The sequence below is a fragment of the Giraffa tippelskirchi genome, chromosome 11, assembly GCF_054371585.1.
Source record: "Giraffa tippelskirchi isolate mGirTip1 chromosome 11, T2T-mGirTip1v1.2.pri, whole genome shotgun sequence".
Classification (NCBI taxonomy): Eukaryota; Metazoa; Chordata; class Mammalia; order Artiodactyla; family Giraffidae; genus Giraffa; species Giraffa tippelskirchi.
The window spans coordinates 146418267-146443893 of NC_137285.1; the positions used below are offsets into that span (position 1 = coordinate 146418267).

Below are 25627 nucleotides of genomic sequence, written 5' to 3' on the forward strand. Positions count from 1 at the left end.
GAGTCTTTAATTTTCCAAAGTGCACTACAGATTTCTAAACAAATGTGATTTTATATAGTAATTTCCAAATGTATTTAACTAGAAATCCTTGGAACTGGCTTTTCTGTGGATCAATCATAAATACTGAAGAAAACTAATTTAGAGAACCCTAATGTTAGTGGATATCAAAATGCAGGACAACAAGCCAATACAGGCTTTTTAGGAACAAAGGTAGTTTTGTTTTATATAAATTAGACAATCGAGCTCTGGCTTCTCAGAAATAAGCAGAGATAGCTACAACAAATATAATCACCAGTTAAGAGTGGCAAAACAAGTACTTGATTTCTTTCTGACTTACCCAGAAAAACCAAATTCTTTTATTGCATTTGATAGCCAGTTTAGAGTTTCTGATTGATTCTTGGGATTCTTCTGTGAGAACGCCATTGACATAACCTGGAACAGAAAAACAAACTTACAAAAAACCAAACCGATCTGAGTTTTCTCTCATATTTCTTGTGGAAATATAGCCTGACATTAAGGCAGAAGTGGATTGAGCATGTCTCTTCTGACGCGAGAGCAACGGCAAGAATGCCTTAGACATGTTTAACTTGAGAAAGTAAGGTAAGTGACAGTAGTATTAAAAGCATTCTCACAGTATTGTAAATCAACTCGACTTCAATAAAAAATTAAAAAAGAATTCTGGACAGTTTACAACTTTTCATTGCTGGTCTCTTATAATGTCTTAAGAGAAAATTACTCTCATCCTTAATAGAATATTTTTGACTAAGACAATTTTAATTATCATGCAACAGTTACTACTAAAGGTAAAAATTAAAATGCAGTATCAGAGTGGTTTTACTCGAGAAAAAAAGAACTAAAGTTTAACTAGTAACCTTAAATTAAAACTGGGGAAAAAACTGGGGAAACCTGAAGAAAGAGCACTCCGTGTCACTAACCTGTTCAGCTGTCCATGGCAACATACAAGCTTCAGCTATTGCTGTCATAGCTTCTTTTGCATTGTTCCCACATTTCACATCTCCAATCTTGTCTACAAGTCCATCCAAGACGATCTGTGCTGAAGTTTTGGAAAAATTTCCCTTCTGGGCAATCAAAGCAACTATGTGAAGCTTCATTTGCATCACCTGAACAACGGTAAGTATCAGAAAATTATAAGTAAGCCAAAGACATCTTTCTTTTTCAGGCTATGCCATGTGGCTTACAGGATCTTAGTTCTCTGATCAGGAATTGAACCCAGGCCCTTGGCAGTGAGAACACAAAGTCCTAACCACTGAACCATCAGGGAATTCCCCCTAAATATTTATCTATTTACTTATTTTTATAGTAGCCTGAAGATGTAACAGTTAGGGACAGCTGAAAACATGATCAAACTAGAATCAAATTTTAAACCAAGAAACAAAATAATTTTTATCCTTTAGGTCAAGAAGCAACAGTTAGAACCGGACATGGAACAACAGACTGGTTCCAAATAGGAAAAGGAGTATGTCAAGGCTGTATATTGTCACCCTGCTTATTTAACTTATATGCAGAGTACATCATGAGAAATGCTGGGCTGGAAGAAGCACAAGCTGGAATCAAGATTGCCGGGAGAAATATCAATAACCTCAGATATGCAGATGACACCACCCTTATGTCAGAAAGTGAAGAAGAACTAAAAAGCCTCTTGTTGAAAGTGAAAGAGGAGAGTGAAAAAGTTGGCTTAAAGCTCAAAATTCAGAAAACTAAGATCATGGCATCTGGTCCCATCACTCCATGGGAAACAGATGGGGAAATAGTGGAAACAGTGTCAGACTTTATTTTTTCGGGCTCCAAAATCACTGCAGATGGTGACTGCAGCCATGAAATTAAAAGACGCTTACTCCTTGGAAGGAAAGTTATGACCAACCTAGATAGCATATTAAAAAGCAGAGACATTACTTTGCCAACAAAAGTCCGTCTAGTCAAGGCTATGGTTTTTCCAGTGGTCATGTATGGATGTGAGAGTTGGACGGTGAAGAAAGCTGAGCGCAGAATTGATGCTTTTGAACTGTGGTGTTGGAGAAGACTCTTGAGAGTCCCTTGGACTGCAAGGAGATCCAACCAGTCCATCCTAAAAGAGATCAGTCCTGGGTGTTCATTGGAAGGACTGACGTTGAAGCTGAAACTCCAATACTTTGGCCACCTGATGCGAAGAGTTGACTCATTGGAAAAGACTCTTATGCTGGGAAGGATTGGGGGAAGGAGGAAAAGGGGACAACAGAGGATGATATGGTGGGATGGCGTCACCGACTCGATGGACATGAGTTTGGGTAGACTCTGGGAGTTGGTGATGGACAGGGAGGCCTGGTGTGCTGCTATTCATGGGGTCGCAAAGAGTCGGACACTAGTGAGCGACTGAACTGAACTGAAAGTAGCTGACTTTAATAATCAATAAAATTGATTATTATTAATTTTAAAGTAGCTAAGAGAAAAAACCCAAACCACTCAATGTTTTAAAATACTAACAAGCAATGTTACTGCATGAAGTTTATGAACTGAAAAGCATACAGTAATTTCTATATTCTCCTCCTCTTAGGGTTATTTGCATACAGTACTGAGTGCATATCCTGAAATCCATAATAAATGACCATACTAACTCAGAGTCCTAATAAGAATTGCCCACAAAAAAAATTACAACCCTCATGTATACACAAACACACACACACATACACACCACTCGCCGCCCCAGAAATCAAGAGATTTAAAGAACTTGTAGATTTTTAAGAGGAGGAATGGAAGGAACTGTGAAAAACAATTTAAAGATGTTAAAGTGACAATGGCAGATGTTTGGGATTTCAGACCCTTTTGACCATAAATATTTTCTTTTGTCCTGTTTGAAAATTTAAATAACAGGTGTTGGCAAGGAAGTAGAGAAACAGGAACTCAACTCTTTTGCACTGCTAGTGTGAATAAGGTTTGACAGTTCCTCAAGTAGTTAAACAGAATTACCATAAGCCTTAGCAATTCTACTTCTAGGTATGTACATGTGTTCACATGAAAACCTGCACATGAATATTCACAGCAGCATTACTTGCAACAGCTCCAAAGCAGAAACAATGTAAATGCCCATCAACTTATGAATGGGTAAATAAAATGTTGTATATCCACACCAGGAATATTGTTCAGCATTAAGAGACTGTAGAGTTGATACATGCTGCAATACGGATGAACCTTGAAAACATGATGCAAAGTAAAAGTCAGACACAAAAAGTCACATCATCCCACTTATGAAATGTCCAGGCAAAGTGATACACAGAAAAAGTAGATTAATAGTTGCCAGGGATTGGGGGTGGAGACTTGGGGAGGAATAGTGAGTGGCTGCTGATAGGTATGGGGCTTTTTTGGGGGGGGCGATGAAAATATTCTAAAATTATATGGTGGTAGGAGTTGCAGAGCTATGTGAATAGACTAAAAACAGCTCCACTGTACCCTCTAAAAGAGTTCTATATGCTAAGGAAGTCGTTATAAAGGAAAAGTATGTATAAAATTACCTCTTGTTACGGATCTAACACCCAGAGGGTCATCAGCTCAAGTCAGGTGTGCTGCTTTCAACTACCTGAGAAGCTGCACCGAGAGAACTGTAAGAGCGGTGGCGTGAGGGGAAGAAGGCAGCACAGGAACCGTTTGGCAGGGGGACTTCTGAGGCACAGATGAGGCGCTCTGTGACGCAGTGCTAAGGGACAGTGTGCTAGGGAACTAAGGGTCTTGAACAGAGAACAGGAGGCGGCAGAACAGAAATCACCAAGAGGCTAGCAGGGACCCGAAGAGAGACCTGATCCATTTCAGACCCTCACTGACCGTCTAGAGGGGAGGAAAACTCTTCTCACTCTCCCTCATGTATTACTCTCCTATGTCTCCCTTTACATCTGCTTTTTTTGAGACTAGAAAACGGTAATGCTCAACTTCATCTCTAGCATCAGTTAATGAGTTAAACTGATTATGTGGTCATTTTTTATTAGCAATTTAAAGACTACATTTACTTTTTATCCAAAGAAATAAGAAAGCTATCTCATTGTTTTTCCTCCCTAGATGAGAGTAGAGGGCTTCCAGGCCTAAATAATGAGAAAAATGCATGTATATGAAGTAGCAAACAATAAGTATTTGTGTGTACATATACACACATATTTATTTATATATATATGCACACACACTCCTAAATGTACGGTTAGAGTTAAGTGTTAATCAAAATGCATACATTCTATCATTCATTTAAAATTAGATGACATGTTGTCTGAATGACTTAAAAAAAAAAAAAAAGCTAAAAATCATTACCAAACTATACCTCTCTAACACTCCATAGGATGATATAATGAAAATTACTTCAATAAAAGACATTAAATCTCTAATTAAAAAATACCTGAAAATTAGTTTCTTTCCATCCAGGCTTCTTGGCCAGCATCCTCACTAATGCCTGGCATGGCATTTCAGTTCGGTCCATTAGTTCAACAGCCTTGAAGTAACACAAGATAGTAAGAGAATTAAGGGATTAATAACGAGTTCCAAGGGAAGAGCATATCCAAAATCAAGGAAGTGTTTACCTCTAAAGGAGGGAGGGGAATGGAAATGAGGTGGGTCATAGAGAGAGCTTATTTACTTTCTGTTATAATGCTTTGTTTCTTGAGGTGGATGTTTGGTATATGGTTGTTAACAGTGATGCCACTGAAACTCTTCCCCCCCCCCCCAACTTTTTAGGAATTCACAAAGAGTTTGCCCCATGGAAAGTAACATTAACAGTTTCAATTTGCCTAGTGTATGGCAGAAACTGCTTATGTATATTTTGACTTATTTGATTTTCCTAAAGACATAGCATAGTAGAGTAGGTTAGACGTGTATAAATACAGGTTTCAAAGAAGCACAAATTCAGGTCTAAATCTGAGTGGTGGACGCAGGACTGGAAGCCAGGTCTCCTAGCTCAAGTCTCGGGATTCTTTCAGCTTTTCCACACTCCTCCTCATTAGAACCAAAGAGTGTGTGCCAAAATGAACCACTGTGCTCCTGTCCAACACAGATTTTTTGTTTTTTAGAGAAGCTTCTCATACCAAGTAATAATGTCTAGTCTTCTAAGAATCATGACAACAAAAAGGGAAACATAAAAAATTGATGAGGGATGGTTTAAGTGAAGAGACCTGTTTGACAAGTAGGTTTAATACCATATAATATTAAAATTCATGTAAGTCTTATAATTCAGAACAAACCTAATTTTCTTGAGTAACCACTAAGTTATGAACTGACAGAAACCACAGTAAGCAGATGTTGAAAGATAAACCCAACACAGATAAAAAGCAAACAAAAACCCTGCCTCCTCTTTAGTTAACATCCATCAAACATGGTCACTGGTTATAAAACACAGCAATTAGGACTAGTCCTTCACCAGCCAATTCATCACTTCTCTATAATGCAATTTTCTTTCACATTCAACTCATCCTTGTGCACCCACCTTCTGGAACTCTTCCATACAGGCCAGCCTTTCCTTCCAGTTACTGCTGTCGAGAAGCTGTATACAGGTAGCAGGAAGGACAGCTGAAGCTTTTTCTTCACATACTTCAATCTGTAAGATACAAAACATTAACACTGATAATTGCTTAAGGAAACAGAAGAAAAGAATGTAGGAATCCTCCGACTAAAACCACGAGGACACTCCCACAGGTGCGCTTCAGTATCTGAGGAGTCTATTATACCACTCTAAAGGGGAAGCTTGGCCAAGGCATAGTTTCAATACGTTAAAAAGATATCGATTAACTATATGTTACAGAGCTCAGCAAAGGAGGAACTCGATCTCCTCGAAGGCACTGACTTTGTGTGTCCCGAGTGTGAGGCACGCTGCGCGACACTGACCGAGAGCTCAGGCTCCACTATTTCTTTAGCCTCTGCTGCTTTCTTGCTCTTGGTTCCAGCGCCGCCTGGGCCTCCTTGAGCAGCGGGCTTCCCCTTCTTTGGTGGCCCGCCAGGCTAAGAGCAAACGGAAAAACAGTAAACCAGGTAAGGATTCAGAATAGTGATACTTAAGACATTCTTAGACAAATTTGATTAAAATGAGGGATCACTCAACCAGCAACAAAAAAACCCATGTAATTTTTGCCCACAGAATTTAACAATTTCAAGGGTAGACTGGCCTCCTGAAGGTCACTCATGCGGAGCTCTGCAGAAGCTGTATTAAGAACCTCGAATTCTACATGAGCTAATTGAGACTAATGAAATACAAAGGATGAGCTGGTTTTATACTATATATATTTACAGGTTAATTTGAGAATTAATGTTTGACACCTAAAATGCCTCTAGATCTTTCCTACACTAGCAAAGGACAGTTCCTGAGTTACAACATTTACTCAGTATTTGACCACAAGGTGCTCCAGTAACATGAGATTATATTATTATTCACTGTAGAACTATCTACTTTGTGAAGGACAAGAAGTGCTATGCCAATTTCAGTGAGTGTTCTAGTTATGTTGAAGATGGCCATCTCACTGAATTTTTTTTATAAAAAATTTTTTTGTAAAACAGTTTTCCAGATGACTTGCTTGGGTTTTCCAAGAATATACTCATATAATCTATAAAAATGATATATTAATGATGTCAAAGTTCCATCCATTTCTATATGGTTAAAACTATATGATAACTCTGTAAGAGTTTTTATCAAGAAGACATGCTGAAATTTATTATGTTCCTTTTCAATGTCTGAAATTAGATTTCTTTTGATCTATAAATTCAGTGATTTTTCTAATATTAATATCAAACTATCCTTGCAATCCTGGAATAAATTTCAGTTGGTCATACTTTTTATTGTACCCACTGGATTCTACCCACTAATATTGTATTTAAGTATCTTGATTTAAATTTATTTCACCCCAGTTTTGAACGTTCACAAGAAAATAGCAGTTTATCACAAGGTACACAGTCAAGGGCAGTAACGTGAATATGGCAACATACATCACTCCTTCTACCTATTTTGGGTATTTGTTAAGCAATGCCTAAATGTTAAGAAATGTCTAAACCTAAAAAGAAAAGACAAAAATTACAAAGGACCAAATTAGTCTTGAACATCCAGACCTGTTCTGAAACCATTGTTATCTTGAACATATTCTGAGCTTTTAAGGTGGGGTAATAAGCAAAACTAAGATGCTGGTTTTTAATCAAAGAAAACCTCTAACACTTGCCAGTTCACATTAGCAGTATGACTGTGTTGATTCATACTATCCCATAAAGAGAAATTTAATTGTTTTCTAACTGTAAAAGCAGAAAATTTAACACTCTGATTTATTATAACACCTCTTCTGGATCCCTTCCCATAATAGTACTCTGTCTAGAGAGGTAACTCAGTTAACAAATCTCCTTCTTTTTTTTAAAACACATATACGTTTATTGGCTCAGTAGATTTATTGGCTGATATTGTCCTACTTATTTTCTTAAAAGAACAAAAGCAGGTCCTTCCTACCCCGTCCACAGCTTATTCTGGGGGGAAGGAAAAGAATCCCTTATAAAAGAAAGCCAGCTAACATGGGAATGTTCGGCAAGATAAGAAAAGGTCTCAAGGTGTGGTTCCCAGGTCACTGTCCAGAGAGGCAGGAGCTGGTGAGAAAGCAGAAAACAGCTGCCAACTCCCTGTACTAGAGTACTGAAGAGACAGCACAACATGAAAGACAGCACACAGGCTCTGCAGCTAGAGATACCTGGGTTCAAATCCCAGTTCTGCAACTCTGGACATTCAACAAATATATGCAGAATTCCTGTTGTATGCCAGAGCCTCTTCTGTGCACAAGGGGTCAACCTGTGACAAGCTCTCTCTTCCTTAAGGGTTGTAATACAGTGTGGGAGACAGAGGAAACAAACAAGTGAACTGTAAGTGAACTGTAATACAGTGTGGGAGACAGAGGAAACAAACAAGTGAACTGTAAGTGAACTGTAATACAGTGTGGGAGACAGAGGAAACAAACAAGTGAACTGTAAGTGAGCTGTAATACAGTGTGGGAGACAGAGGAAACAAACAAGTGAACTGTAAGTGAGCTGTAATACAGTGTGGGAGACGGAGGAAACAAACAAGTGAACTGTAAGTGAGCTGTAATACAGTGTGGGAGACGGAGGAAACAAACAAGTGAACTGTAAGTGAACTGTAATACAGTGTGGGAGACAGAGGAAACAAACAAGTGAACTGTAAGTGAACTGTAATACAGTGTGGGAGACAGAGGAAACAAACAAGTGAACTGTAAGTGAGCTGTAATACAGTGTGGGAGACAGAGGAAACAAACAAGTGAACTGTAAGTGAGCTGTAATACAGTGTGGGAGACAGAGGAAACAAACAAGGGAACTGTAAGTGAGCTGTAATACAGTGTGGGAGACAGAGGAAACAAACAAGTGAACTGTAAGTGAACTGTAATACAGTGTGGGAGACAGAGGAAACAAACAAGTGAACTGTAAGTGAGCTGTGATACAGTGTGGGAGACGGAGGAAACAAACAAGTGAACTGTAAGTGAGCTGTGATACAGTGTGGGAGACAGAGGAAACAAACAAGTGAGCTGTAAGAGCAGGAGCAGCACACTTAACCTTGCTGAGCCTCAGTTTGCTTTTCTGGAAAAACAGGGATCACAAAACACTTATTTCAAGAGTTGTTATGACAATTAAATGAGATTAAGTAGGCAAAATGCATCACAAAGTGAGGTTCACTAAATATTAGTTCTTTTCTCCTAACTCCAGGCTGGGATTCAGGGTAGGAAAGAGAATTAAACTTCTAGCATTTGCAGAAGATAACTTGATGCTTAAGAGAATCCAGTCCAGGAAAAGTGTTCACTGTAAGAAAGTCGTATTAGCCCTTGAGCATCTTCCCCTCTTCTACACTACAAGGTGAAGGGGGGCCCTTGACAGAATGGAAGCTTGGTGAAACAACTCCGGAGCGTTACTAGCAAAATGACCAAGGTGCTGTTATTAATGTTAAGTGGCCCGTCACACTCTCTCTTCATTTAATGGTACTTTCTGATGCCTTAAAATATACTTCCATATCTTCATTATCATTTTTATCTTTATACAGGTTTCAAATAACCAAATGTACTGTTGGAATATCTTGTCTTCATTGAAACATGCTCTGCTGTATTCTCAATGTTGTCATGTGTTCGTCTCTCAAATAAAATCATACTGAAGAATGACTATGAACCTGAGATTCAGACCCTACCTTACTAAATTCTAATTTTTAAACCACATTTTCCAAGTCATTTATTAACCTTAGCAGCAGGTGCCTTTTTTAAGGGTCCTGGTTTGGGTGCTGAGGTGTCCTTTGTGTCCTTATCTCCTGCAGCCCCTGAAGCAGCCGCCCTTCCAGGCACAGGCTTGAACTCCTTCTTGTCAGCTGCAAGTCCAGCTTTCTTACCATGTACCAGCTCTACTTTTTCTGAACATTCTTTGATCTGGAACACGAAATTGACATAGACATTATTGAGCCCAACTTTGAAACACAATCACCGCATTATTTAGTAAGTCATTTCTAAACCACAACTATATGAGAATTCAGAGAGAAAAGCTTTCTTTTCAACAAAGATAACTATCCATATTTTCTTGGCAATAGATATACATCAATGACATCTTACATTATATGTCTATGCAAAGAAAAATTTACGAAGCTTATAATAATCACATTTTTGTAGAAAACAAGTTTACGTTTAGTGGGGGAAATGGGGGGGATAATTTGGGAGACTGGGATTGATATATATACACTACGATATAAAAAACAGATAACTAATAAGAACCTACTATATAGCACAGAGAACTCTACTCAATACTCTGTAGTGACCTATGTGGGAAAGAATCTAAAGAAGAGTGGATATATGAATAACTGATTCACTTTGCTGTATAGCAGAAACTCACACAACACTGTAAATCAACTATACTCCAATACAAAATTTAAAACAAATAATAATCACACTTTTGATGGTAGACATTCATATTTAGAAAGGCAATTTTCCAGATATTAGAAATGAAATTAACTTAAGACATCATTTTTATTTCTTCTAAAGATTGGTCCACTCAATTTTATTTTTTATAATTTGAAAATATTTCTACTAATCAAGAAACTCTGATCAAAAGTACACCAGCAGACAAATCTATAATGCACAGAGACAGGACTGTTATCCAATTTCATTACAATCCATTACTAACCTACCTTATCAAGCTTGAGTTTGTCTACATCAGCTAAGAATGGGTTTACTGCTTTCTCACCAACCACCTTCAAAGCAGTACCTAAAGCTTCAAACGCAGCATCTCTGACTTCAGGAGCAGAATCATTGATGTGCTATAGTCCGGAAGTAAGCAGAATGATCTTAATACAAGGTACTTCAGGTATTACTGATTCTACTTCAGACTGAGGGTTGTCAGATAAAGAATTGCTGTTTACAATTCATAGCAACTAAGCTTAGCTTTCTTTTTGCCAATTAACAGTTACTCTTCCTCTTACCCTCTATCCAAAATGCCTCACAAGCAGATGACCTTCAAGTACTCTAAACTGGATGCCTGTGCTTGACCAGATTCAGCTTAATAGCTGATATCAGTTTATGGGCCAAATAAAAATAACTTTTAGTAGTTAGTGGAATTATAAATTTATGTTTTTCTTCAAGAATGGGAACACAAATGATACAAGACTTTGGATTCAATTTCCAAAGCTACAAAGGGTCTGCTCCTCAAAAGACAATAATCTACAGTCACGTAGTCAGTGCATACAATTAGTAGAGAAAAAAATCTTGCCTAGGTATAAAACAATCCCCCAATTTCAAAGAGAGTCTATACCTTAAGTAGAGCAGCACAAAAGGGCTTTAGTAAGCTCTTTGGCAGGGTAGAAGCAGTGCAGTGGCGGAAGCTTCTTGCAATAAATAGAGATGTCTGTTGCTTGATAGTTGGATTTTTATTATCCATTACTGCTAAAACATCCTCACTGATGTTCTGTAGTGTGGTCTTTAGAAAGAAAATGTGGTCAATAAGCTTTTTTCAACTGTAAAGAACAATAAAAATATCACGTTGACAAACTTTACTAGAGACAAAACCACAAACTCAACTTACAGTAAGGAAGATTGCATCAATTGCCTCCTGCAGGGCTTGTACCACTTGAGGCTTCTTCTCTTTGAATTTCTCCAAAATGGTTGGTACAACCTTTACAAGTGAACAGTTGAAATATATTTGGGAAAAAAAATGACATACTGATTAATACATGCTACATCATGAATGACCTTTGAAAACATGATGCTAGATGTCAGTCATAAAGGAGCACACCACACGTGTATTATTCCATCTATACAAAACATCAGATCCACAGAGGCAGAAAGTATACTAGTGGCTGCCAAGGTCTAGAGGGAGGGGATAATGGGGAGTGACTGCTCATGGATATAGAGTTTCCTTTTGGGGTGGTGAAAATGCTCTAGAATTAGTGGTGATGGTAATACACCCTTATGAATATACTAAAACCACTGAATTATATATTCTGAGAGGGTGAGTTTTATAGTATATAAGTCATATCTTAATAAAACTTAATAAAACAATGTTTGGATCTACCAAAATAAAAAAAAGTAAACATCTAAGCTGGATTAAAAAATCACTTCCTTTCTTGAAGGGCACAAGAATCTTACGCCAGAACAATCTTATGCCTGTACCATCACAGCAATGCTTCTCAACGTTTTTTTTTTTTTTTTTTTGCATCTGTACCTTACATGCAACCTTACAATCATTTTTTATCAGTAATAACTCTTACTGGACAAAATGATTCTCAACTAAGTGGATTTAGGGTAGGGGAACAGGTGTAGTGTATAATTCTTCCTCCCCACTCAAGACTCTGGTAGACCTCACTTGGACTGAGATGTCTCCTGCCCCTTTACTACACTAAAGAAAAAAGAAATAGTACCAGAAATTATAGCAATTTTGATCAGAATTATATTTTCCTATTCAAGTACTAAGTTTAGATCAGTACACTGAGTATTTTTATAGTGACTATTTTGTCTTATAAATTATCACTAATTCATTAAATATTTAGTGACTCCCAAGAACACGTATTGAATATATGTAGCCAGGCACTGTGTTAGCAGGGAAACCAAGGTTCTTTTTTAAGGTCTAGAACGACACATAGCAAAGCTCAATGGCACGTCCTGCCACCCAATCTTTAAAAAAAAATTCACAGAAGTGATAGAGATCAGAAGAAATACAGTTTCCATGGAAAAATATGAAACTGTTTGTGTGTTTTTACTGTTTCATAGTCTGAGCTTCCTGTGTGCCACATGGTAATCTGACTTACACATACACTACAGCAGGCTCACCACCAAAAATCTAGTCTTCATTTGTTACCATTCAATTGATTACGGCATTTGATAGTTTTTTTTTTGTTTTATGGACAAAATCCCATGATCACACTAAGCTATCATTTAGATTTGTCTGGGGAAGGGTGCTTTACAGCTGAGACTGAACCCCTCTGCCTGTCCCATCCTTACTTGAGACTTCACTTCCATTGTGTACATGTTTGTTAGAGAGCAGGGTGTTAGGCTACAATATTTGTTTAACCTCCCTAAGAACTCTTCAAGGTATCCGTCCTGAAAGCTGCTCAGTTATGGTCTAGCAGACTGACATTATATACAGATAGTAATTAACTGGGAATAAAAGAATGAGAAGTGCGACACAAAGTAGCAAACTGAATGCTTCACCAGATAGCAGCCCAGAACCGCCCCTCAGCCTGCACGTTGTAGGGAGGCAGGGAGATTTTTTGCTGTTGTGGTTTAGAAGCTGGAACTCAACGGTGCCGCACTCCCACTGGGGCTGAGACCACCCACAGAGGACACACTGCGTGTGTGGACTGTCATGCATCGTAATGTCAGTCCTCCGCTCTTCATGACATAAAATGAGTTGGTGGTTTTGTTTTAGTGTGGTAGAGATTTTTTTGTTGTTTTTTAGTTTTGCTTTTACAGATGGTAAAGAGTCTGCCTGCAGTGCGGGAGACTCAGGTTTGATCCCTAGGTCAGGAAGATCCACTGGAGAAGACAATGGCAACCCACTCCAGTATTGTTGCCTGGAAAATCCCATGGACAGAGGAGCCTGGCAGGCTACAGTCGTGGCTTCACTTTTTATCCATTTTGCCCTTCACCAATCAAAAAAATCAAGATATTTTAATAGCTATAAAGCTAAAGTTCACATATATATATACTGCTAAAAGACTGTTTATAAATAATTAAAGAAAATAAAGCTGAACCACACTAACATGCTTGATATCAAACATAGTATATAATTTTAAGGGGGGACAAATACCCCAAACTATAAAGCACAAGAGACAGTCTTTATGCTGCACACACAAATCAGAAAGCCAGAATCAGAATTCAAACTAGAGGGTTAGGTAATTATCTATAATCAACTATAAAATTAGCAAATTAAAATGTATTTTAAGAATTGTTTTCCAGCTGAAAAGTTATTTCTAATGCAAAAGTATAAAATATTTTAAGCAACACAAAACTGACCAAAAGCTAATCAATACATTTGACAGCACACACACACAGATACTATGTAATAAGTAATGAATGCTATAAAACACTGAGTATAATTTTACTCCAATTTGTGATTTACATGTCCAAGGTTGTATAGACCCTTATTTTTATTTCCCTGGTAACAAGCTAGTCATGATTTATTTTTATTTGGTAGTGTCTTGTTTTTTTCAGTTAAGTTCTCCAAAATTATTTTTAATGCTATGAGTAAGCAAGCTCCAAATACCATAACTAAGTGAGGTTAGATGTTTGCTTCACAATATAAACTGATGCATGACTACAGACTGTTAGGGGACTCTCAAGTCGATCTAGGGAATCAAATGATCAAGTGGCTAGCAAGTTAAACCCTAAAGTTCAGTCAGTCAATTTACAGGAGGCTTAGCCAATCTAAGTAATACAGATAAGATTTAGAGATCAACTGACAGATGCCAGAATTAAAGAAAACACTGCATTTGTTAAAACTGTTCCCAAACTTGATTGCTTCCAAATTTATATTCAACAAATGTCTCTAGTCAAGAGTTTCTTATAATAAACTAATGTATCACCAACAGTGTAACCTATATAAAATATCTCAAGTATGTGAAAGTGAAAGTTGCTCACTCGTGTCTGACTCTTTGCAACCCCATGGACTATACAGTCCATGGAATTCTCCAGGCCAGAATACTAGAGTGGGTAGCCTTTCTCTTCTTTAAGGGATCTTCCCAACCCAGGATTGAACTCAGGTCTCCTGCATTGCAGGCAGATTCTTTACCCGCTGAGCCATCAGGGAAGCCCATCTCAAGTATATAAGTAAACTGTTACTTTTTAAAACAGAAAAACACTATACATTTTATACATTAATCTCATTTCTGGTTTTATACTGCCTTTCCTATTCTCATTTTTACTCTGTTCTGGTTATCACAAGTTATATTTCATTCTGTTATACTGTACATTGTATTTTAAGAGCAAAACAGGATATTAGTAAGTAAATGAATAAGCAAATCAACTCAATTAAGTACTTTAGGTCAAGTGCCTGATTTTCTATATAAAGCTAGTAAATTTAGTTACAACTGACATCTTTATTGTAAAATAAATGTTTTAATGAGCTACGCTTAGTACTAATAAAACTTATGCCAAAAGCTGTTTTAAAGCATAAAGCAAATTAGCCATCCATTCTTGATAACACTGTTAATATATATCAAAAAAGGAGTGTTACTTACATGTCCTGCATATTGTCCAAACTTCTTTCTTAGCCCAACAGCCAGGCCAGTAAGACATTTTGCTGCCAAAGCTACCAACATGACATTGGTGTCCTTTCCAACAACCTACAAAGGGTGGAAAAAAGGAAAACAGAAGAGTCACAGTCCCAAAGAAGAAGAGTAAAAATTTACTCTTAAAAGAACTCGGAAAGCTATTATGTAATGGATAGCCAACTTTGTTTTGTACAAGAGGAAAGATTCTTCTTTGACAATATAAAATTTGGGCGCTTCTCTTCCTTATGTTTAGTCTCCTACCTTAAAGCTCTACCAACAAAATATACACACAACCACATCAAATCTCTTAACTCTCCACTGGTGGTAGTCTGGGCTGTCAGCACTGCACAACTGTGCAGGTGACTCTCATACTGGCAGAAAAGCTGGAGGCCTCTTGACTTTGCTTTGGGGCAGGGAAAGTCAAAAGACAGTATCTCTGAAAAACACCACAGAGTAGCAGCTCTAACATTTATACCCAAGAAGCACCAGTAGAAAGTGCTGTCGGTACTTTCAAGAAGCTGATGAGATGCAAACTATTATATACAGGATGGATAACAACAAGGTCCTACTGTATAGAAGGGAATTATATTCAGTGTCCTGTGATAAACAATAATGGAAAAGAATGTTGAAAAAAAAAAAGGGAAGTTGTCGAGGATTCTAAATTGCAAATACCTCTGCAACCGTTCCTCTGAGGGAGCTTACAGCCTTGCAGCTGCCGTTTTAGTTACCTAATGACCATCGGATTTGTATTCAGAGCCTCTCATCAGAGTGTCCTCCAGCAGTGTTAATACTACCACCCTCCTAGAGCATACCCTGCAAAACCCAGAACTTAGCAAAACTCATAGGTAGTAGCTGCATTTGTATCAACTTAGCAAGACAGTGACTACTATGCCTTAATTCCTTTCTGCTAAGATTTTACTGTGGTTTACTGGTCAAGCCAGCTGATGCTACAAAGATGCTTTAAAGTGCCTCCAAATCTTTGCTTTTTCATGCTTTCCCCGGGTAGAAGAAATACTTTCATTCTATTTTGGATTTGCCTAAGATCTGGTATTTCATGAGCAGAACATTTCATTCCAGATTCCCTGAATTAAAGAACCCCTAATGCACAGCATTATGCATAGCAAGACAGACCTACATATATACATTCCCTACTGAGAAGTAAGGATTAAAAGGCAAACATTTATTAAAAATAAATTAGATGCTATAATTTTATAGGTGCTTTATAATCTTTATTCAATTTTTACTCTATAAAATAAGTACTATTATTATCTCAATTTTGTGGATTTCAAAAATTAAATACAGATTAACATGTTCAAGGTCACAGAGCTAGCAAATGGTAGTGCTGTGATTCAAACCTAGGTCTGCTTTGACGGCAAAGCTTTTGCTATCTTTACTAAAAGCACATTCTCCTTCTAAACTCATGGCAAATTTATTTTCCTTATGAGAAGATGAGATCAGGGTCCCAACAAATGTTTTGTTAAATCTATAATTACTATAAGTCTAGGTATTAAAATTCTATCCATTTTTGTATTGAACATATTATTAGGATTTGTGTCTGGATTATTTTTCCTTACTAAAATATCTCTCAGGTATTATTTACATGCTAGATTTTGTATGTAGCACCTAAACATATATTCTAGGAAAGGTCATCAAAAGCACGCTAGACCCCATTCCAAGAGATCCTACTTCAATGAATTTGGGATGAGATTTGGACATCAGTATTTTAATACAGTTCAAGGTGCTTTTGTTACACTGGCCTAGTTAAAGGACATCATTCAATCCACTTCTTAAGAGACTATCTAACATTACCATGAGAGCAGTAACCAGTGGAAATTGAATCTTAGACACTGATGACCCTAATGCAAAGTTTTGAAGAGGATCTTGTGAACCTATTATAGTTCAGGATACAGCAAAAGACTAAGTGGATTTATTGGTAAGTGATGAACCAGGCATCCAGTACAATATTTGCCTATTAACACTCATTCTCACACATCCCAGTTTGACAAAACAAGTGGTTCTTAACTGGGAAACAGGAATGGGGAAAATGGAAAAGTGTTTATTTTTAAGAAAAATAGTGTACATGGAGGGACTCCATTTCAGAGCTGAAGAAAATGTCAGTAATTCTGTTTGAGATCAGGGAAAGAAAAGTTTTAGCTCACAATGTTAATTTAATCTAAATAATGGGAACTACTCTGTAATTAAAATTGCTGTCACTTTTGCTTAATTGAGTTTAAGTAATAATCAATTACTACCTTTAACTAGTAATGTGAGCCACTAAGCAGTAATCAAAACAAAAACACTGCTGACAGACAATACCAACAGGGCCACGGCCACCAGAAGTCTGCACAGCACAACAAAGCATGGCCTCTGCCACCCCGACTAAAGGGAGCCCCTGTGCAGCAATGGGGATCCAGTTCAGCCAAAAATAAATAACTAGCTTTTTAAAAATTTAAAAAAGAAATTATTTCAGGAACACTGTGAGGAATTTCAAAATGAGTACCTTTTTACTACCTGTATTTAAGGAAAAAACTGGGAAACTAGTAAGATTACTTGATAAAGACCATGGAGAGAAGAGGGATGGGTCCACAAAGACCAATTAAGTCAATATAATAGGGACCTGGCGCCAGACATGGGGCAGGGGCGTGGGGAGGGAAGGATTAAGAGTGGGATTAGCACATGCAAACTAGCATACAGAAGATCAATAAACAATAAGGTGCTACTGTACTGAACAGGGAACTATATTCAATTTCTTGGGATAAACTATAATGGAAAAAATATTAAAAAGAATATATATACATATGTATAACTGAATCACTTTGCTGTACAATAGAAAATAACACAACACTATAAATCAACTATATAATAAAACAAAAACAATATGGATATAAAGTTTATTTTTGTCTACAAGTAACTAAAATAGAAAATACAAAAACAAAAATGTCATGTTTCATGTTAATTTATATTGACATTAATTTTTCATGGTTTTAAATATTTTAGCCACAAAATTAAGTTTCTTTTTACTGGTCTGTAGCCTCTGATTGACTGCCCCAACTCCACCATGTGAAGAGGGAAAGAAGTGCCTCTTGCTACCGTAAGATCTCACACAGATCCACTGTTTATGTCTACCCAGATATAAAAATCCATGACCTTCTCTGTATAGAATACAGTGAGAGTTTATATTCATAGTCACAAAGCCAGTGGAAATCACAGAACAGTTTTCATCTGAAAAGCTAATATCCTAAGAAAATGCATGTAGCGAACATCAATTATTAACATTCCTGAATCCAATTAACATTCCTGCTCATTACATAAGGAAAAATAAAAGCTTTTATTTGAGGCATTGAGAATTCAGTGCAATATATCATGTTTCCATAAGATTCCTGATTAAAAAAACTATATGGTAGAACTTACAGAGAATCTGAAGCTCTCTTCAAGGCTACCAGAATCCCTCTTACTGCCTTCTACCCTTCCTCTTTCCTCCTAGGCCCCAGGTTGGTGAATCTTTTCCCTAGGGCAATCCCCTTTAAGGACAGTCAGTCCTTTGTAACTGCAGATTCCAGAGGCCAACAGTATTCATTGTACTATGCCTTTTTTATACCAGGAACTTGAGCAGATTTTAGTACAGGTGGGAGCTCCTGGAACCAACACTCTGCCCCTCTCTGCCCCCAACCTGGGGATATCGAGAGATGACTGTAGTCTTGCCTGGGTCTGTGGCTCTTCAAGAGAGATGACAGAGGAACAATGATTTTGACAAATTATATCCCTGTCTCCAAATCCTACTTGGAGGAAAGCAAAGGAAGACTAACTGTGAGAAAATACAGTTCAGCCTCATTATTCATGAATTTCACATTTGCAAATTCATCTACCCGTTAAAATTAACTGATAAGCCCCAAATCAATAATTGAGGCACTTTCCTGGTTACTCACAGATAAGCACAGAGCTGGGAAAAATCTGAATTGCCTGATGTGCACATTCCCAGCTGAGATGAACAATGCAATACTCTGCCTTTGTCTTTTAGCTCTCACACTGTAAACAATGTCTTTTTCATAGTCTAGTTTACTGCCATTGGTTTTTTTCTGCATTTTTGTGCTTTTGGTTGGTGCTTCCACTGTTTAAAATGACCTCCAAGTATAGTGCTGAGGTGTTCTCTGGTGTTCTTACATGCAAAAAGGCAGCGATGTCTCTTTCAGAGAAAATAAATGTGTTAGGTAGGCTCTGTTCAGGCATGAGTTATACTGCTGTTGGCTGTGAGTTCAATGTTAAGGAATCGATAACATATAGTGAGTAAGACATTTTCAAACAGAATAAAACAAGGTTATGCACTGATCAGTTGATGAAAACGTGACCATAGGGCTGTAAGACCTTAACCCTGTATCTTCTCTTGGAGCAATGGTTCAGCATTTGCTAATTCAGTGTTTGTGGTGACATTACAGAACATAACTACCAAGAATAATGAGAATTACTCTACTTACATATACATATAATTAAAGAGTAACCTCCCTCACCCTCTACCATGCCAATCCTCTGTAATTTCAAGCTGAAGAAGCAAATAAAACATTCTATCCTTGCTATATTCAAGAAGACGCCTTCAAAAAAAAAAAAGGAAGACGTCTTCAGAGTCTGCTCTTAAGCTCTATTAAAACAACATCCACTGGAGAAGGAAATGGCAACCCACTCCAGTACTCTTGCATGGAAAATTCCGTGGACGTAGGAGCCTGGTCCATGGGGTCGCAAAGAGTCGAACACGACTGAGCGACTTCACTTCACCCCTAATAAAATTAAAAAAAAAAAAAACAACATCCACAAGCGTCTGACCTGACTTACAGATTTTATGAAAAGCCACTACATACAAAAATATCCACCTCAGCATTCAACTTGCTTGGAACTAAGTAATACCAAAGAGTATTTTCTAAAATATTTCTTTCTTATTTAGTACTTATCTGCTTTATAACTGACTACATATCCTCAGGTCCTGCACTTCACTTTACATGCTAATAGTGTGGTATCACTCACTACCTAATGAAAAATACTCTTCATATTTAATATTTGTTCCATTGCTGCTAAGTCACTTCCGTCGTGTCCGACTCTGTGCGACCCCACAGACGGCAGCCCACCAGGCTCCCCCGTCCCTGGGATTCTCCAGGCAAGAACACTGGAGTGGGTTGCTATTTCCTTCTCCAATGCGTGAAAGTGAAGTCGCTCAGTCATCTCCGACCCCCAGTGAACCCATGGACTGCAGCCTACCAGGCTCCCCCGTCCATAGGATTTTCCAGGCAAGAGTACTGTTCCATTAAATAGACCCAATTTAAAAAGCTCATTCTGTAGAATTATAAAACTAGAATATTTGGTTCTAGATCAGCAAGATTCTCTATTTCTTAATGTTTGTGTATGCTATCAAATAGCATATTTACAGTTAAAGTGATAATTAACAAAGATTAAAAAACAATCCCTCTAAACTAACCTAAGACCGATCATTTTAAATAACCCTTAAAAAAATGTGTGCATATAATTAAAAAACAATCAACAGTGTTCCCCAAACGGCGGTGCTAACTGTGATAAAAAAGATGACTGATGAAGAAAAACAATGCCCTGGTCTGCTGTTGGGATACCAATGCTGAATCTCTTCATGTTTACCTTCTTCAGAGCTTTTACTAAATCTGCATAATCGCCTGCTTCCAGTTTGGGGTTTTTCACTAGTACTTCTACAGCTTCCAGGGCTTCTTTTCTTTCTTGCCATTTTTTTGCCTCCTACAAGACACAATATGAGTCACTTGGAGAAAAGAAAATAAGAAAGCAAAACAAAAGTCTACTTCTTGCGTGCTACTAATTCAAAGATATCTATTTTTTTGTTTTTTAGAAACTTTCTAAAGCTAGTTAGAAATCAACATTACAAAACTATGTAGCCAAGCAGGATGTTAAATTCATGTGTATAAAATTTTGTTCATATGTAAAAAGTATTTTTGTAACATTTCATAATCCTAATGGTCTATAATAAATAAGCAGGATGAAATACCATAGATTGATCTTATCATTTTCTAGGTAAATTTTAAGCAAGTGTTAAACAGAAAACACTAATAGAAAGCATTTCTAGCATATCTCACAGTAGCATATCTACAGGAGAGACGAATTTCTATATTGATAACATTAGAAACACCAGACAAGAACAAACATATAACCAACAACCAATACTGTTCTAATTCTGGATATCAGTTTTCCAAATTGTAGCTATAGTGTTATTTTTGTTTGTTTGTTTTGTGGTCATAAAGTAGAAAATGCTTCACTAGAATCTGAATTGGAATATTCACTGTTGGAAAGAACTAGGGATACAAAGATGACAAACGCATCACCCTGGAGGAAATCATAATTCACTTCAATTTATCAAATATGTATTTGTTAATCAGAAGATAACAGAATACTCAAGGAGCTGAGAGCAGAGGTAGATCGTCAGTAAATAACCAACAGGTCATGACCCCTGGGAAAGGAGAAGTACCAGCTGATGGCAAAGGGTGAACTCAGTTTAGGCCGTCAGGTAAGACCTCCTCCTAAAAGCCATGTTTAAGGTGGGATCTGGATGACGAAGAGATATTATGGGGTAAATGAGGAGGTGTGGGGAGAGTGTTATAGGCAGAAAGAACAGCGTATGTCAAGGCCAAGAGTTTAGGGTGGGAAAAAAGTTTGGTGCATTTGATACCAGGAGAAATTCAGTACGACTGGAGCATGGGAAGAGACAGCAGTTAGAGATGTGGCTGGAAGGTACACAGAGGCCTCAAAGGTATCATAGATTGCCTCAATGACTACAGTAGGATTTCAAACATCATCTTAAAACCCACGGAAGCCATTGAAAGATTTTAATGAGGCAATAATATAGGAAGATTTCCATTATCAGAATGAAAATGACTCCTCCAATTATACTGTGAAATATAATGGGAAGGAGGCAAGAGCAGACAGGGAGTCTTGTGGAAGATACTGCAGCATATATGGCAGGAGCTGATGGTAATGGTTGGGACAAGACTTTCTCAACTGGGGATAATTTTGACTCTTGGGGTATACTTGGCAAAGTCTGGAGACATTTTTGATTGTCATGTCTTGGAGGAATGGTACTATTAATATCTGACTGATAAAGGTCAGAGATGCTGCTAAACATCCTACAGTGCACAGACAATCCCCCAAACAAATATCTGGCCAAAAAATGTCAACAGTGCCAAGGTCAAGAAATCTTGGGGAAGGGAAAAACAAAAGCAGTAGCCCTCGGGTAGAGAAAGAAACCCTGGGGATGGAGAAAAGAGGATGAATTTGAGATATATTTAAAAGTAAAACCAGACAGAAAATGAGGAAAAGTTAAAAGTCAATAATAACGTTTGGGTTTCTGGCAAGACGTGAAAAAAAGGACTAACGTAGGCACTTTTTCAAACTAGTACGGGAACAAAGAAGAAACAACTGACTCATTCTAATAGGGAAGATATGGTGGAAGAGGGTGCACCAGGAAAAGGGCTCAGCAGAGCATTCTCCAACTATATTCAAGTAACTATTAAACATGAAATAAATGAAAGAAGTTTACCATTACTTACAATTTTGTCATAAAAGTCTTTGGGAAGCTTGGAAAGAATTTCTACTGCTTCCAAAAGCTCATAAGCATCTATCTGTGGTATCTCATCACCATCGTCACCACCTTCCAGGAGGAAAACAAAACAAACCTTAAAAACGGATGAAATTTTTACTCACCAAACAGTTGTCAGTTGTCCTTGCACACTCCTGATGCAATCTTGCCACAGGAGGGACCAGAATTATTAGTCCTACAAACAACTTGTATTTTATTAAATGGCGGTCCTATAAAATTTACCTCGTGAACACAGGTTCCTGTTATAGGGCCAGTCTTGCTAATATTTTATAGAAACCAGTGTTGATAAGTGGCTTACCTCCCTCAGCATCTCCACCAGCAGACTGTTGCTGTTCCAATTTAGCTTCTAGTTCTTGCTGGGAACGCAAAAACCTAGTTGGTTTAGGAGCACCTGTTGGCAGTTTGACCCACTCTTCTTCTAGTTCTTTCAACTGCAAATATAAAATATTTAAAAAACATATCTATATCTCTGCTATTAGAGAACATATTTATATTTACTAATAGATCGGAACCCAATTTCTTATTTATGTGGCTCTAATAATGCAAATCAGAAAAAATAAATTTAAATTGTGTACATTTTGTAGTAAAAGTCATACCAACTTATATCGACTACACTGAAGATGTGTGACTAAACAGTTAGAAAAGAATAAAATCCACTTTTTAAGACACTCATTATTTCATGAATTCACATATATTTGCATCAAATAGTATCTCTAAAACCAACTGAAATATAAAAAATAAACAGAATCCATTCTGTCCAAATGGATATTAAGTCCTACTGTATTATAAAAGGATCTTTTAAACTGTTATAGTTTTGACATACTGGTATCACAGAATACACAGTATTTAACTTGAGTGGACAAAAGTGACAGCAGAAATAGGTATGTTTGGAAAAAACTGATTTCAAAATAAAGAATGAAAAATAATTATTTGTAAGGATAGAATATCAACAATAATGACAGGAAGGAACTATCTTCATGTTAACCTTATATAAAGGCAACCAAAAAACTTAGTGCCTCACCTGGACGGAGTTTATATTTTGTAATGGGGGTCTCAGAGCATCTCGAATCCATCTATAAATCTCTACAGCAATTAATTTGGCTTCATCTCGAACAGCCTTCTCTCGAGACTCAAAGAGTTTTGGCAACACTTTGATAATTGGCTTCAGTAAGATGATTTTGGAACCAAATTCACTAGAATTAAAAATTGGGGGGAAAAATCTGTCACCATGCAATATGCTTGGGTAAAATATTAGCTTGAATTCACTCAAACTCAGTTTTATATCTATATACAATAGGGACATATATAGGTCAAGTTTTTTTCAGGGAAGAAGAAAAAAGGAACTTATACCAACATCTGTATTTAGACGCCATTCTTCCAAGAATATTATTTAATGTCCAGAGTCCAAAATAATACTACCATTTAAAAACTTTCTAGGTAATCAGTCTAGGAATTACTTAAATCTAAAATAGACCAATACTCGTATAACATCTTAAATATATATGTATGTACATATAAAAGCTTAAAATATAAATGTTTATAAATAGTTCAATGAGTGAAATCTATTATTAAAAGTGAAATCTTTTATTAACTGCTGTATGTAATTACAGGGATTCACTCTGCTTGACAGATCACTAATCCTGGCAGTGCGTCTTTCATCCCTGACTCGAAGCTATCACACTGTAACTTCAGGCAACCTACATCTCCCTTTGCTCCAGTTTTCATGGAAAAACAGTTGCATTCTGTGTTCTTCATTTGGGATCTCTTAACCTTCCTTGACATTATTACTGTTTCATCTGATTTTTGTTTATTTGTTTCACTATCCTGGCCTATTTCTGAAAGATATTTAAAAAAAACTACAACAGATGGAGAAAGTCCAAATGGAAAACAGACACCATAACAACACAAAACATAATCTTAAAACTACACGTATTACTACAGGGGGGATAAAAAAGAGTTCAAGAAGCCCATTTTAGGGGCCACAGAACATTTGTGGTCTCCTAAAGCTAACATAGACAGCTTGAGGAAGCTCTGGAACCAAGGACTGAACAGTTTGGTCCCAAGGTTCCATAATGTCCCAGAGAGCTATCTAGTAGTTCTACTATAGATTCTGAGATGCTTTAGAATAAATACAGAACCATACAGGGATGGGAATAAACAACAACATCTATTAGGAAAACATAAGACAGCATACCTAACTTCTTTTTTTTTCTACCTTTATTCTCCCAGTTAGCTTAAAAATGAAATAGTGAGAGTTTACAGAATTCCAGATTAGAAACTGTTAATTTTAAGGTAGAATATAGTATATTTTTTTTTATTAAGAAACCCATTACTAAGGATAGAACAGATCATTAAGATGAACGCAATCTGACTTCCCTGGTGGCTCAGACGGTAAAACGTCTGCCTATAACGCAGGAGACCTGGGTTCCATCCCTGGGTCAGGAAGATCTCCTGGAGAAGGAAATGGCAACCCACTCCAGTGTTCTTGCCTGGAAAATCCCATGGACGGAGGAGCCTGGTGGGCTACAGTCCATGGGGTCGCAAAGAGTCAGACACGACTGAGCGACTTCACTCACTCAATCTTGACAATGCAGTCAATTCACTAAATTTCTAAAATGATAGTATATCTATCACATCATCATAGGCTAGGAATGAGGAAAATTTTATCACAAGAGTCTAAGTAAAAGCCAAATTTTATGAAAGACCATTATGAGTGAAGTGAAAGACAAAGCTTACAGACTTATAAATTGAAGACAGCTTAACAAATTTAAGGGTTTTGATACTTTCATGTAGGATAAACACCAAAGGAAGCATGTTCTGCAAGAAACAGGTCACATACAGAGTCAGAACAGAACTGAATTGGGAAGATCTTCACACTCATAGGTCACATTCAGGATTTCACCAGAGCTGCTTTCTGAAGTATCACATGTGCAAGTATTGGGGACATGTATCAGATGAGAAGGACTGCCAGATAAGAACGAACTAGTGGTTTGTCTAATTCAGATTTCCACAGAAAATTACAGCCGCTTGTTCCTGAAAGAGATCCCATTCATGAAAATCTTCACTGTCAAACAACATGAAATTCTAGGGTTGAAAATAACTTATTACATAAGAGTAAAAGTTATTTTCTATTTCTGTTGCTATGCCTCTGTTTAAAAGCATACAGCATTTCCTTCTATTTTATTTTAAAAAGCACATGAATGAAGGTTTGCTTTAGCCAACAACTGTGTCTTTAGCCAGCATTTCAAAGTACATACATTTATGCTTGAGGATAA

General features: G+C 37.2%; 1 protein-coding gene across 47 annotated transcripts in view; it reads right to left on the reverse strand.

Moving 5' to 3' along the window:
* The window catches only part of CKAP5 (cytoskeleton associated protein 5), a 102075-nt gene that overhangs the window by 38719 nt on the left and 37729 nt on the right, over positions 1-25627 (reverse strand). For all 47 annotated transcript variants that reach the window (XM_081538583.1, XM_081538566.1, XM_081538548.1 and 44 more), the window contains 14 exons: positions 23374-23545; positions 22651-22783; positions 22303-22403; positions 20369-20482; positions 14702-14806; positions 11050-11139; positions 10780-10944; positions 10160-10288; positions 9225-9407; positions 5851-5964; positions 5453-5563; positions 4373-4465; positions 936-1121; positions 338-432 (listed from right to left, as the gene is read on the reverse strand). In XM_081538583.1, coding sequence (XP_081394709.1) covers positions 338-432; positions 936-1121; positions 4373-4465; positions 5453-5563; positions 5851-5964; positions 9225-9407; positions 10160-10288; positions 10780-10944; positions 11050-11139; positions 14702-14806; positions 20369-20482; positions 22303-22403; positions 22651-22783; positions 23374-23545 — 1791 coding nt within the window. The remainder of the gene's footprint in view (positions 1-337; positions 433-935; positions 1122-4372; positions 4466-5452; positions 5564-5850; positions 5965-9224; positions 9408-10159; positions 10289-10779; positions 10945-11049; positions 11140-14701; positions 14807-20368; positions 20483-22302; positions 22404-22650; positions 22784-23373; positions 23546-25627) is intronic.